General features: G+C 51.0%; 2 protein-coding genes across 5 annotated transcripts in view; one reads left to right on the top strand and one right to left on the bottom strand.

The window, feature by feature from the left end:
* Positions 1-13,299, bottom strand: part of DOCK1 (dedicator of cytokinesis 1) — a 491,527-nt gene that overhangs the window by 253,829 nt on the left and 224,399 nt on the right. The window lies entirely within an intron of this gene.
* Positions 1-13,299, top strand: part of INSYN2A (inhibitory synaptic factor 2A) — a 58,121-nt gene that overhangs the window by 15,195 nt on the left and 29,627 nt on the right. For 2 of the 3 annotated variants that reach the window (XM_032314020.1, XM_032314017.1), the window contains exon 2: positions 3,430-4,621. In XM_032314020.1, the coding sequence (XP_032169911.1) occupies positions 3,435-4,621 (1,187 nt within the window). In that variant the 5' untranslated portion in view covers positions 3,430-3,434. Of the gene's footprint in view, positions 1-3,344; positions 4,622-13,299 lie in introns of those variants that run through there. The other variant, XM_032314018.1, reaches the window with a different exon arrangement.

The raw sequence follows: 13,299 nt of genomic DNA, 5'->3' as shown, positions 1-13,299 counted from the left end.
CTGTGGCGTACGCACACTCATTTGCTGAATGAATGTGTAAAGGGATGAGGGAGGACTAGCCCCTCCCCACCCCAATAAACAGTAAATGAACACGCTGGACAGGTATAGCCCCATAACATGACAGTAGTTCTTAATGTCCAGGAAAACGCCACTCTGAAGCTTTAGAAAATGCCACCCAGCCATCAAAGGAGCACCGATCTCCATCTGAAGTCCAAGTAAACCAACTACAAGGACCATGTGACAACCTTCTTACCCGTGGGATGAGGACAATTCCATTTCTATTGCTTGCAAAACAAATACATCAGCAAACCACCCTGAGAAAAAAAATCCTCTAAGTATCACCATCATTTTTACTAATAAGAAAATGATTTTTATATACTTAGCAACTCCATGTAAAATAGAGAAGAGCTTAGAATTGCTTTATTATTATTATTTTGCCACTGGCAATTAATTTTTTGATTTGTTTTATTAGTTTGATGGTTGGGTCCAAGATTCAGAATATCTTTCCAAACCAGCAGACTGATGTAAGAAAATTATTTCAGTGCAGTTCCTGGCAAATCGCAATGATGAATAGCATGGTAGGACAAACTTATTCAGACACACATTTTTCAGGAATGGCAGGGAAAAGGCTGAAAAATTACTAGTAAATTGCTTTTTGTAAAAATGCTCTCCCTTTCAAATTTTCCCTGGTAGGAAGGTCTTCTGCAGAATGATGGCACAATATAGTCTGGCACAGCTGGACAACAAAGGCAGTTCAAGAATGACTTTGAGAGAGGAGGGTTAGGATTTAATTCTCTCATTATACCCCCACGGCCCCCAGACCCACCCCACACCAGGTCGTTTTGTGTGCATCATTTTAACCTGTTGGGATAAATGTCTGTAAATGATACGTACTCTCCGTTCTTACCGGCGTGCTGGATCCCACCCACTCTCCAGAGTCTCGCCCTCCCAGCACGGAGCCAGGAGATGCTATGGCTCTGGTCTGTTCGTTTCCTTCTCCAGTCTCTCCAAAGCTGCCCAGTATTTCTGCTTCCAACTTACAAAGGCCTGCAGCTATCCTCAGCACCCAGTAAAGCTCTAAAAGTCAAAGAAGACTTATTCTCTGTCTTCCCCAGACGACCTACAAGAGCGACCACTCGGGGAATTCTTCTGTCCGAGGCCACACAGAGGCAACAGTGGCATGAGGACGTGGCTTCCTCCGGGCTCAGCACAGAGCTGGGGTGGCTCTGGAGGCACCCTTCAAAGCAGCCACCTTCCAGACCAGCCATGCATGTCCCCAGGTGCCCGGACAGTGCCATCTGTTCCCAGGCGTTTGCGCGGCTCTCCCAGGCCTTCCCTTTCAAGGACACACTCCAGCCACCCAAGATGAAAGGTCTAGTTTGGTGGTTCTTCCCCGGAGATGGCTGTGCCCCCTCACCCCCCACGGCCACCTGGCAATGTCTAGAGACTTTTCTAGCTGGCACACTGGGAGGACGCTCCTTAGGTCTAATGGGTAGAAACTGGGATGCTGCTAAACATTTCTACATGCACAGGAGGGTAAGCGGTCAACCGGCCTAAAATGCCAGAATGGCCAGGCTCTCTGACCGAAACCAAACTCCACAGAGCTGATTTCTGTGGCCCTCCAGCAGAGTTGCCAGTTCATTGTCCGGGCATAAGTGATGAAATAATTCCATCTTCTCTAAGTCTTTTGTTCAAGAGCTCAGGTGGGGACCTGTAAAGTGCCAGCGCCATGCTGGCCCGTGATGAGAGACCAGGCTCATGGGGTCCCCAGACTGCACAGAGAGGAAGTTCTAGAACGCACTCCCACATGGGGGCTTGGGGCTTCTCCCCACTTTTTTCCTTCATCGGACCACCATGACCAATGGCCTGCAGTTCTAACGCAGTAAGAACTAAGGCCATGGGGACGTGTCCTGCCTGTCTGTTAGACAACGGACACTGAGACAGCAGGAACTCCGGGGTCAGGGACAGCAGGATGCAGCTCCTGCCTGTACGTCCTACTTGCTGTAGGACGTTAATAAGTAACATCACCTCTCTGAACCCCACTTCGCTCCTTCAGATGGGCGGTATGGCCCTGAAGGTGGTAGGCACAGCCCTCACATAGCAGTGAAGCTCCCGATGGCCTACACGCTCACTGCCTTCTGGAGCGGCCACCACCAGCCACCCAGTTCCTTGTGGCATTTCTGGAGAAGCGCTCCTGGGGGTTTCTGTGCTGGCCCACAGCTCCTCCCCGGACAACCCGAAGGGACTGGGCAGTGCAGCCTGGGCCTGTTCTTTTCCACTAGCTTATGTCTGTGACCTTGCCTCTGGACATGGTGCTCCAACGCCAGGTTCCTGCAAACCCCAGTCTGTCCCATCGGACTACTTTCTTCTCAAATGCTAACTCACAAGCAACATAACTCTATTTTCTTCCTTTAAGTTCAGCCCGCAAGAAAATTCTTCCACGTGCAATGAGCAGCTGTGAATCTGCCTGATAAAGTAAAGGCATTTACCCCACTGGTATTCCCCAGAGGGATCATCGGCCACCTGCACCTTTTTAGATGCATTTAATAATTCAGCCCAAGATGAATTTGCATGATTAACATAAAGCCTTGTGATTTTATTTTCTTTCAGGATTTAAATACTCAAACCACCACCATTGTTTTCACAGAGGTTGTGATCAAAACACAAAACTTGATCTAGAATGAGTAATTTCTTTTTTCTTTTTTTTAAGTATTTTCAAATACCACTCTCCATAGAACGCAAAGAAAAGAGTTATAGATGCAGGGAAACCCATGTTCTTTCTAGGGCTAGTGTTAACCCAATAGAAGTAAGCCACATCACAAGATTAATCCCTTCAGGTCATCCCATGGAGCAGGAGGCCCCGCTGTCCCATGACATCCATAACGGCTAAGACAGATACATTTATGTCAGTCCTTCATGAAAGGCTCTCCACATTTATCTGATCAGGACCTAGAGTCTCCAATAAGAAAACAGCAATTCTCTTGGATTCCAATAATAGATTAATCACGTCACCCAAAAACTAGTAAGAACCCAAACCGAGTAAGATGCATTTGGAAAACCATCTGCCTCTGAAGTGGGGAAGTGTATGTGAAATGATAATCTGCAAAGCGGAAGAGGCAGCGTCGCTGGGCTTCTTGATGAAGATAGTGGAACAGGTTTGTCTAACGGGGAAACATGCATCACTATCAAAAGAAACGAATGTATCCCACATGGAAAAGCAAGTAGGCTTTAATATCAGAGAAGCATTTCAAGCTATGCCTGCCAGCAATTCTCCGCCTGTCTGATTTTCCTTAACATAAAGGCCAACCTCACCTGTTTAAAAATAATTAGGAAGCAGGCAGTAATAGTGTTTGCTCAGTCTGTGCTGCCCGTGTGTTCATGTGTGTGTTTCTATTGCACTGACGCCTGTGTTGGTGTTTCTGCACGCAGGAATCATGGTCAGTAAGGAAAGCGGCAAATGCGTACTCACGACATCGGAGAGTGACGTGGAGCCTGCCGCCTGCCTGGCCCTGGAGATGAAGTACGCGCTGGACCCCAATCGGCAGATCAAGAAACGGAATAAAGCCCTCCAGGTGCGGTTTAAGGACATCTGCGAGGCACAGAACGAGCAGAGGGACCCGCAGCTCTCGGCGGGGCAGCCGGGCGAGAAGCGCGAGGCCAAGCCCGTGTCCTACAGGGCAGCCTACCGCAAATACATGACTGTGCCTGCCCGGAGGTCCATCCCCAATGTCACCAAGAGCACAGGCGTGCAGACCTCGCCGGACCTAAAGAAGTGTTACCAGACCTTCCCGCTGGACCGCAAAAAAGGGAACCTCAAAAGCATTCCTGCTGCAGATGCTTTTAAGAATCAAAACAATGGGTTTCCGTCGGACACGAAGGAGAAGCCCGAGGAAGGCCTGGGGGAGGAGGCCCGGCCGTGGGGTGCCGGCCGGGTACACAAGACGGCAGCCTTGGTTTTCCACTCCGACGAACACGTGAACGCCCTGGACCAGCCTGCCGGGGTCAACTGTGCAGAGCTGTGCAGAAACCCTGATGTGCACAGCTGCCGAGATGAGCCACTCCAGAACTCCGCCCGGCCTCCCTCCCAGGAGCCCGATTACCAGCTGCACGGGAGAGCAAAGCACGACAGGGCAACACCAGACCCCGAGGCAGCTGCTCTGCCGGCCCACGGGACCGTGTTTAAAACCGAGGTGGCCACCGTTTACGCACCTGCCCCCAGCGCAAAGGCCCCCGAGGCTGCCTTGTCAAACTCTGCCGCCACGAGCGAACAGCCCCTCTGCCCGGCAGCTGACCAGGAGCGGAGGAGAGCCCCGCGTCTCAACGGGCTCCAGGGCCCCCAGGGCCCCGCGGCGGCCTGCTCACCCCCGATGCAGTGCCTCTCCCCCGAATGTAGCAAGCAGCCCCCGCAGACTCGAGCCCCGCCGGGGGAGGAGAAACAGCCTTGCCCCTCGGCCGCCGCGGTGGGCGAGGAATGCCGACAGATCGTGCCCCGCACGGAAGTTGTCGATCTGAAAGCACAGCTGCAAGTGATGGAGGACCTGATCAGCTCCAGCCAGGAAACCATCAAAGTGCTCCTGGGGGTCATTCAGGAGCTGGAGAAAGGAGAGGCCCATCGGGAAGGGTATGTATGCCCATGTTTCTCATGAAGCTCTGTGGGCTCACCACCCCCAGGGTCCCTCTGTAGCCTGTAATGCCCCAGATCCCTCTCGAGACTGGTGCCAGCATTTCTGGGAGCAGGTGACAGTCTGAGGGCAGGCCAAGTTCAAAGGGGTCCCGGGTTGCTTTATGAGGGCTGGGCGTCACTGCATGCTCACCATAAAGACTCACGTGATGCTTAGTATTCATCTGTCTGTCCTGAAATTCAAACCCTATACCTCTGTTTTGAATGCATGAATTGACAGCTCTTAACTCTGTATGTCTTAGGACGAAAAGTTCATGCTAGGGAGGCAGTGCAACAGGTGCGCCAGCCCAAAATATCCAAGAAACTACTCGCCTCTTAGGAGTCGTATTAGGGAAGAAAAAAGAAAGAATTGAAATGACATTGTGCAAAGCACATGCTGACTTGGTTTTATTAAATCATTAGAATAACATTGATATTCAGGACTATACAAGGCTTCACACAATAGAGGATATGTTTCTGGGTCCCGCTATGGAGCTCCTAGAAGCAATGCCTGCCCTCAGGCAAGGCCTCTCCGTGTGTGATTAGGAGACATGCCTTTCCTCCTGAGTGTCTTGTGTGCAGCTGGGCTACAGAAGGAATCATACCCAGTAGGCAGCCAGAACCATCCAGCCTTGATAACAGAGCGCTAAACTTTGTTTCCCATCTTTTGAACTTGAAATTGTGCAGTGGCAAATTTAAAAGCAAATGACCTAACGGAGGGATGCTAGCCTTGAGCCCCTCAGCTAGGAAGGCTCATGGGGGCCTGGCAGTGTGCTTCGCTGAAACCAAAGTGCCAGCACTGTTCTAGTTCCAAGCTTCTCAAAACCGTGCCCACAGCTGACTGGCCCTCGTCTCGACTGCCAGGTTTTCTGCTTCCCATTTCTCCTTGACACTGTCTGGATTCCCTGCCACCCCTGATCCAGAGGTGGGATCTGAGGGAGGGCCTTGCTGCCTCGTGGGGTTAGTTCCCCATCCTGGGGGCCCTACCCCTTGTTAAGTGAGCTAGCAGCCAGTGTGAACGGAAGCCAAGAAATGCATCATCAGGGCAGCAAATCACCAGGAACCAGCAGTTTTCTCAAGAGGATTTCTGTGGTTCAGTTATGCAGTGTTTGTGTATTGCAAACAAGGGAGAGGAGACAGTTTCCACTGCCCAAGGCAGCAGGTGAGGCTTACTTGGGCCGTGGCTCCAGAGGCAAGGTGCCTGGTGCAGGCTCTGGACCTGGTTTCTGTTTCTCCAGCACAGTGTAGGTGGCCCATCTACAAGGGAGATGATCCCTAATGCCTCCAGCCCCCCGGACAGAGCACAGTTTCCACTCGATGGTATTCAGCTGCTGGCCAATGAGGGGTAACCTAACATTACAGAATGTTTTCAAAAGGCCTCTTTCAGTCTTGGGTGTACATTTCCATTTTCATCCATTTCAGTCATTTATTAGACTTGAATATGTACACATCCCAAAGCAACATACTCAGGTGGGTGTACACAGGATTGGCAGATCAGGAGACCACACCACACAGAATTCAAAGGCCAAATAGGGACCTGACTGCTGACTTCAGTACAGCTCGTAGTGACTGAAATCAGACAGCAACATAGAAAGATATCAACATTACTTGCTGGGGAAAAAAGTGACCAAATGGGATAAAGCCAAATGCATATGCTAGAGGACTGTGTGTGCTCACCGGGCAGGTGCCAAACGAAAACCCTGCTGAGGCGGCTGAACACCCGCGAACACCCAGGAAAGGAGAACCACAGTGAGCTGTAGGCTCCTTAGGTTATTCGAACGAGTGTAGAGATCTGTTTTCAATGGGAGCTTCTAGGTTCTCTGCAGCCGTGCCAGGGGACACACTGCTTCTGCACTTTCTGAGACACCTTTAGGTGGGAATTCTGACTCTGAGGACACGGGACAAGGGCTACACCCCTCTGTGCCCCATTGCTTCACCTCTTAAGTTGGAGATCATCACTCAGCCTGCAGATGGAGGGGGATGATGATGTGGGGTGACCTTCCAATGCAGTGCCAGGTGCATCTGAATGGGTTACGATCTGTGGTGGCATGAGTATTAATTAGTCGGGTTGGTCAAAGACGCTGGGGTTTGGGGAACACTTAGCAGCCCACATCTGAGTCCAGTGTGATGAATGTACCCTCCACACTCCCAGCACACAGGCTGCCATCAGTATTCTTCCTACAACCCCGGAGCTGCTCGGTCCAGTGCAGTACCCACCAGCCACAAAGGGCTACTGAAATTCAGATTCAGATGAATTACAATTGTAATTTCAGTTCTTCAGCCATACAGGGGGTATAGCTCAGTGGTAGAGCATTTGACTGCAGTTCTTCAGCCATACAGACAACATCTCAGGTGCCTGAGAGCCATATGTAATGACTGGTTACTGCACAGAACACAGAGCACTGCCATCCTCACAAGAAGGCCTTCAGCCTGGTCTTCCCAAAACGGGGCACAGTGCCTGGCTCCTAACTGTGTGAGGACTGAGCAGCACAGATCAAGGCATGAGATGACTTTAAAATCAATCCCTAGCTCAGCTGCTGCCTGTGCAGTACAAGCTCACGGCAGAAAGGTCCATATTCCACAGCCGTTCCAGAACCTTCCTTCCCACCTGTCTCTGAGCCCTCTGGACTCAGATCACAGTGAGTCAAGCGGTTTCAAACCCCAAGGCCACCCTGAAGGTCGCCCCTCTTGCCAGTGCCTAAGGCCATTAATTTTGCCAAAACTCTTATTTCCACCACTCTTGTCTATGTCAGAATGTGAGGGGACAGCAGCCTCGCAGCTGCACCTTCTCCTGGGTGCCTGACGCCATCACAGAGCAGAGGGTGAAAGACAGGTGTGCCGGTACCTCTTTATCACGGGGGGATGGGGATGAATAGCATTTGCTGATTTCCATGGTGTAAATATTGCTACCGTGGCCACCTTCATCCAGCTCACAAAACCCTGAACTTTACCATTTTGCTCCTCCGAGCACCAGACCGTGCCCCTGACGGGCATGACCCAGGAGGGTCACTCTAGAGGAAGGCTTACTTCATGTACCTTATCTGAGCCAGGGAATAAGCTGTTCTCTTTGCATCTCACAGTAAAAGAACAGGAAAGCCCACTCTACTTTTACAGATTATTATACAGTCATTATGTAACATGACAAAGAATTTCATGACCAAGTTAAAAAGATCAGCAGAGCTTTCCTTGGAAAATATTCTAGAGTTTAAAAAGCCATCAACAGTAGAGAATGTGCAGGCGCTGGATAAAATTTCTGGCCTCACCTTCCACCCTCCATTAAGCACAGAGATCCTGCTCTGTCAAGAATTCACCTGCGCTTGGGGTGGGGGTGGGGGTTTCCCGGGGGGGACAGGCATCTCATGTGCACTGTGGAGCCCACGACTTCGAATCCCAGTGACAGATGCTGCCTCTACACCCACATCGCACAGTGAGGCCACGGGCTTGCTACGGTGTAGGAGAGGAGGACAGAGCCAGGGAAGGCAACACTCCTGGACCGTGGCGAGGCTCCATGGGCCAACTTACGTTTCTTGAACTACACTGAAGGTATAAACTTTTCTGTGGGACTTCCCTTCACTAGTGAGTTTGTACAAACTGCATATCGCGTCTGTCAGACGAGCCTGCTAAAGTTGTTCCTCTGTGCACGGGAATTCCTGGGTCACCAACCCGAACCCCGTGCAGGAGCTTCCCGGTTATTTTTCATGCGATTCATTCATCTCACTTGCTTATATCGATTTCCAAAAAGCCTCGGCAGAGTGTTCTCAGCGTAAGGAAGTTACTGGATCTCAGAGAGCCCCAATTTCATCTTGTACCAGACAAGGCTACCAAAAGCTTAAAGACAATGTCTGCAAAACTACTAGCAGAAAGCAGCACACAGCGGGCACCGAGGAAAGGCCATGTCCTAGTATGAGCATTTCAGAGGACGCATTCCGTAAAGGAGGTAGCTGTGCAAAAAGTATTCAAAATCACGCCTTTCAGTCCCTTGTAAAAACATTCAGGCAGTTAACAAACGTCGCTCACTTTATGCAGGGAGGGCAGCATTTGGTCACTGCTGGTATGAACACCTGCTTACTTCAGAGCTCTCAGCATTATGCTTGTCTCTTTCCGGGAAGTTCAGGGTCACACAGGCTGCCTCACTAGGCCACTAATGCAGTCGCTGATGGCTGGGAACCAGGCGAACAGGGAACTGCATTAAAAAACCCCATTGCTTGTGTAACAGCCGTAATTCCCCAGAGCAGCCAGGGGTGGCCGGGCAGGAGACCCTCTGACGCACTGGCTGCAGGTTCTAAGTGTGCACTTGCCAGCGACTGCAACGGGCGCTGCACGAGGAGATGGTTATTTACTTCCAGGACTGCACTCCAACACTCTGAGTGTCTTCGTGCGTTTGGGGGTCAAGTGACAGCCTAATGAGAATCGGCAATGCAGAGAAGACCCAAAAACTACATGAGCAGCTTTAGGTGAGCTATTGTGCGTGACGGCAGGATCTGCTGTTGCCCGGAGTCAAGTAGCCTCTTTGGCCAGTCACATCTCTCCCCGTGTCAGAGGGGTGTTACCTGCCGGCGTGGCTGCTGGGAGAGGCAGGGAGAGAGGAGGACCCGGGCCATTCTGGGCTGTCAAATGTGATGGATGGGCAGAGATGAAACCTGGAAGCCAGAGGCTTTGCAGCTGTACTGACTGAGAGCAAATGTGAGACCATCAGTTAAAAGCAGAGCGAAGCCTCAACAGCCCAAGGACCCCAGCAGCTTGCAGGCAGGGCTATGAACCCGGTGATCCGGTCTCCCGCTCCTCTCTGCTACGGCCCCCGGGGTCCCGTCCAGCTGGTTCAACCTCCCCAAGAAAGAGTATTTCTCCGCGATGTGAGGTCCAGGGCACATGGGACTAGCAAAGAAAAATAAGCCAAGGGAATCCCCCCTCGATCAGGGCCCCTTTGAGGACAGTGCTCACAGTGACTTTGAAGACAAAAGAGGTAGGAATAAAGAGCTGAGGGCAGCAACAAGTCCATGCAAACCCAGCAAGGAGTCCTGTGTTGTTGGCCCAGCTTTGCTTTCCTTTTAATCACTAAAGCAAGGGGGCTGGGCACACAGCGGGTGAAGGTATGTGCAGACACTCACATCTAGGGGGGGAAAAAATCAGGCTTTTGGGATCTATGGTTATTTGAAGACTTCAGCGTCACCTTTCGACCTGGCAGATGTTGGCACACTTTATCTATAAAAGGCCAGATAGTAAATATTTTTGGATTTGAAGGCCACACCGTCTCTCTTCCAACAATTCAGCTCTGCCGCTGTATCACGAAAGGAGCCATGGACAGTATGTGCACAGAAGAGAATGGCTCTCCTCTGTTCCCACGAAACTGCGCACAGAAAAGCCAAGGAGCCAGATCTGGGCCACAGGCAGGGTATGCTGACTTGTGCCACACGGTCTTGTGAATGGGACCACATTTGCTCAACGGAAACCCGGGTCAGAGGATGGGTGCGGGACCATCCTGGGTGCGGGACCGCCAGACAGAGGGACCATTCATGTGCCTGTTCAGAAGGCCTCTAACAAGAGTCTCCTGTGTGTTGAGCCCTGTGCCAGGCAAGGAGGGGCTACAAGTGACATGAGCTCAGGTCCCCCTCTGAAGCGTCCCCAGGTCACTGACGATCAGTTTGGCCAAGCCTCCACCTGACTGTTCATCTTCAGCCCACACAAACTTTGGCCTCCTGCCTGCAAACTCCACGTGTATTACCCACAGCTATGTAATTTGTACATATAATACATATATGATGGCGACAGCAGGTCTTGAAAACATGAGAAAGGTCTCACTTTCCCACCAGCACAAAGAAGAGGTCGTCACAGCACAGAATTGTGTGCCATGACTTGCTCTCACCCAGATACCGATGCGCCATGGACAGAAATGATACCCGTGCTTCATCTTCTATGACCCTATATTGACAGATCACTCGGAATCGGACACCATTCAGAAGGGCCCATCAGGGAAACAGAAATCTCTCCGAAGTTTCCTTCACCACCTATGCCCTCACAGCACAAACACTGCAACGCAATTACAGAGGAAGCGCAAGGGGACAGTTGAAGTCCCAGAGCAGAAAGACCCCCATGGAAACCCATGCCCTGCTGCGTCGGCAGCCAGGCCACGAACACGGGAATCACCAAGGTCTCCGTGGGAGCTTCTGATGGAATTTCCCAGAGCCCGCCTGCTAGAGCAGAGGGAGAAGCTGGGCACAGTAAGGCAGGCCCGTCTCAGTGTGCCAGAGCACGCTCTGGAGGGATGCTGGGCTTGTTGTGGCCAGAACCCACCCACTGACTGAGATGGAAGTTTTCCACCTGCTTAGCTGGCACGGCCCCGTTTTGAAGAGGGGAGGTGGGTTGCGTTAGCGGTTCTGCACACAGCACTTTGGGTCTCTTCTGGGATGAAGGCCGCGTGCGGCCTTGCCCGGCGTCTGGCACGATGCAGCACAGAAACGCAGGAGACTGTGAGCAGCAAAGGGAAAGCAGCACCCAGCACGGAGATCAGGAGCGAAAAGGTCTCGTTCCTGCCAAGGCCCTCCCGGCCCTCCCTGCGCTCCCTGTCTGAACAGGATGAAAATGTCAGCACTTCATTTCCTAATCTTCTTGATAAATCAGTTTCGGTGTCTCTGCACATTTGTCGTCACTCAAACGTTCCAGCCGGCCGGCCGAGGTCTGCCTCCTGCTCACGTCGTTGTGCCGTTTTCCAGGAGTGAGATCCAGGAGCGCAGCCGAGCGCAGCGACCGGGCCCTGCAGTCAGCCGGTCCTGAGCTGGCAACTTTGCTCGGCCCCGCTCTCCCCTAGCTGTGCTTAGGCAAGGTGATTAACCGCTCCGAACTTCAGCTTCCGACTCGGTAAGGGAGCACTGAGCATACCGGCCTCATGGGTTTCTCAAACACAGAGGACAAGGCTCTCAGCGGAGGGCTGTCTTTGGTCTCAGCAACCCTCCTTCCAGGTTACTTTGTGACTGAGAAGGAGCCTTCCAGGTTCTCCGTGTGGGGAGGTGAAGAAGGGGCAGGCCTAAACCTTTCAAGTGAGACATCCTCCTGCTTTCTGATAAAGGCCGGTTTCGTTCCGAAAGCTACAAGGCAGGGGGATTACAAAGGGAGACATTAGCTCCATGTTCGTTTTCAGAGACGCGCACAGGCCAGGCAGATCCGGCATCGTGGGCAAGGCGGACTGCGGAGTCAGGAAACATGTTCCCCGGCTCCTCCTGGCCGGGCCTCTCCCAGCTCCCTGTTCCCCTAAGAAAGAGGGACAGTCCAGGGGACACAGGGGACCTCGGAGCTCCCTTCTGCTCTAAGAACAATTCCTCCAGAGAGGCCTCCCAACAGGGTGACTTCAGCCACTGCCTTATATAAAAGTTGACAGAGAGAGACACAGAATCAAGCAACAGAGCCCTGTCTGCGGGCGGCCTTCAGTAAGTGCGTCCAGGGATCCCGCCGCCGTGTCTTCTGTCTACTGACTCTGTACTTCTCATCTCTTCACCTGCAACACCGGCTTGAACTGGCTTCTGTCCTTCTCGGCGGCCATCCTTTGAACAGATTTCAGAAATACCTTTCCATTTTCTTTTTCTGCTGCAACCAATGGCTTTTATGTACTTAGGATCAAATATTCAAGTTTAAACCCTTAAGTGTAAGTTTTGTTTTGTGATTCTGCAATGGAGGCACAGATCACGTACCATCCAGCATTCTCTTCCCTTAACGCGCAGGACCACAGTGAGTCTTTTGTACAGCTTATATTTACAGAACTTTATAAACACTTTTTTTTTAAGTTCTTCAAAAATAATAAGCTTTTCCACGCTTAATGTGAAAAATGGAGCAAATACATTTGTAAGAATATAAAACACATTCCAAATTCTTGCTCTGGGCTTCATGTGGGTATCACACCTACTTGAAAATGTAATTTAAATAATCTTCCTGTGCAGAATGACAAAACAGATTTCAAATATCTCCCTGGCCTTTTAAGTTGGTAGGTGAATGAATGCCTCACCACAGACTTCCTAGGCAATCCAGACCCGCATTTGCAGATAAAATGAGCAGTTCAAGGCATGACATGAACATTTATGGATTTGTATCCCAGAATTCGGGTTTATTTTTTATTTAAGAGATGAAATACAAGTTCTCGTTTTCAAATATTTTTTTAAATCCAATACAAATTCTCCTAGGCCCTGCAAAAACGGCTTGAGCTCTGTTGCCCACTGGATCTGTGGAAGAGTTCAGGGAAGTGGGCACTACACCCACGATATCCATCTATTTTGAGCACCTCCAATAGGCAAACATTCTGCACGGTTTCACAGAATGCTCAAAATAACACTGAAGGTAGGAATTCTCTGCACCAGAAAAGTAAAGCCTAGCTCTGCATGGTGACATCCCCAAGGTCAGAAGGCTCTGAGAAATGGCAAAGGCAGACTTCCCAGCTCGATCTCTATTGGGCCCGAGTGCCCACCATCTCACCCTCGAAGAATGACAAACCTGCTGTATCCACACAGAATTAAAAAGCAAGCATGTTCATTGCTACTGCACATCTGGATTTTTCCTTTAACTTGAAGGGACTAAGGGGTTCTTGTGTCCAGAGCTGGTGAGATCTTTGCAAACTTATTTTCTGAAGAAAGCAGAAAGCACCTTTTAAAGGGATC

Source organism: Mustela erminea, chromosome 14 (genome assembly GCF_009829155.1).
Source record: "Mustela erminea isolate mMusErm1 chromosome 14, mMusErm1.Pri, whole genome shotgun sequence".
NCBI classification, from domain to species: Eukaryota; Metazoa; Chordata; class Mammalia; order Carnivora; family Mustelidae; genus Mustela; species Mustela erminea.
This window is presented reverse-complemented; position numbering and strand designations above follow the sequence as displayed.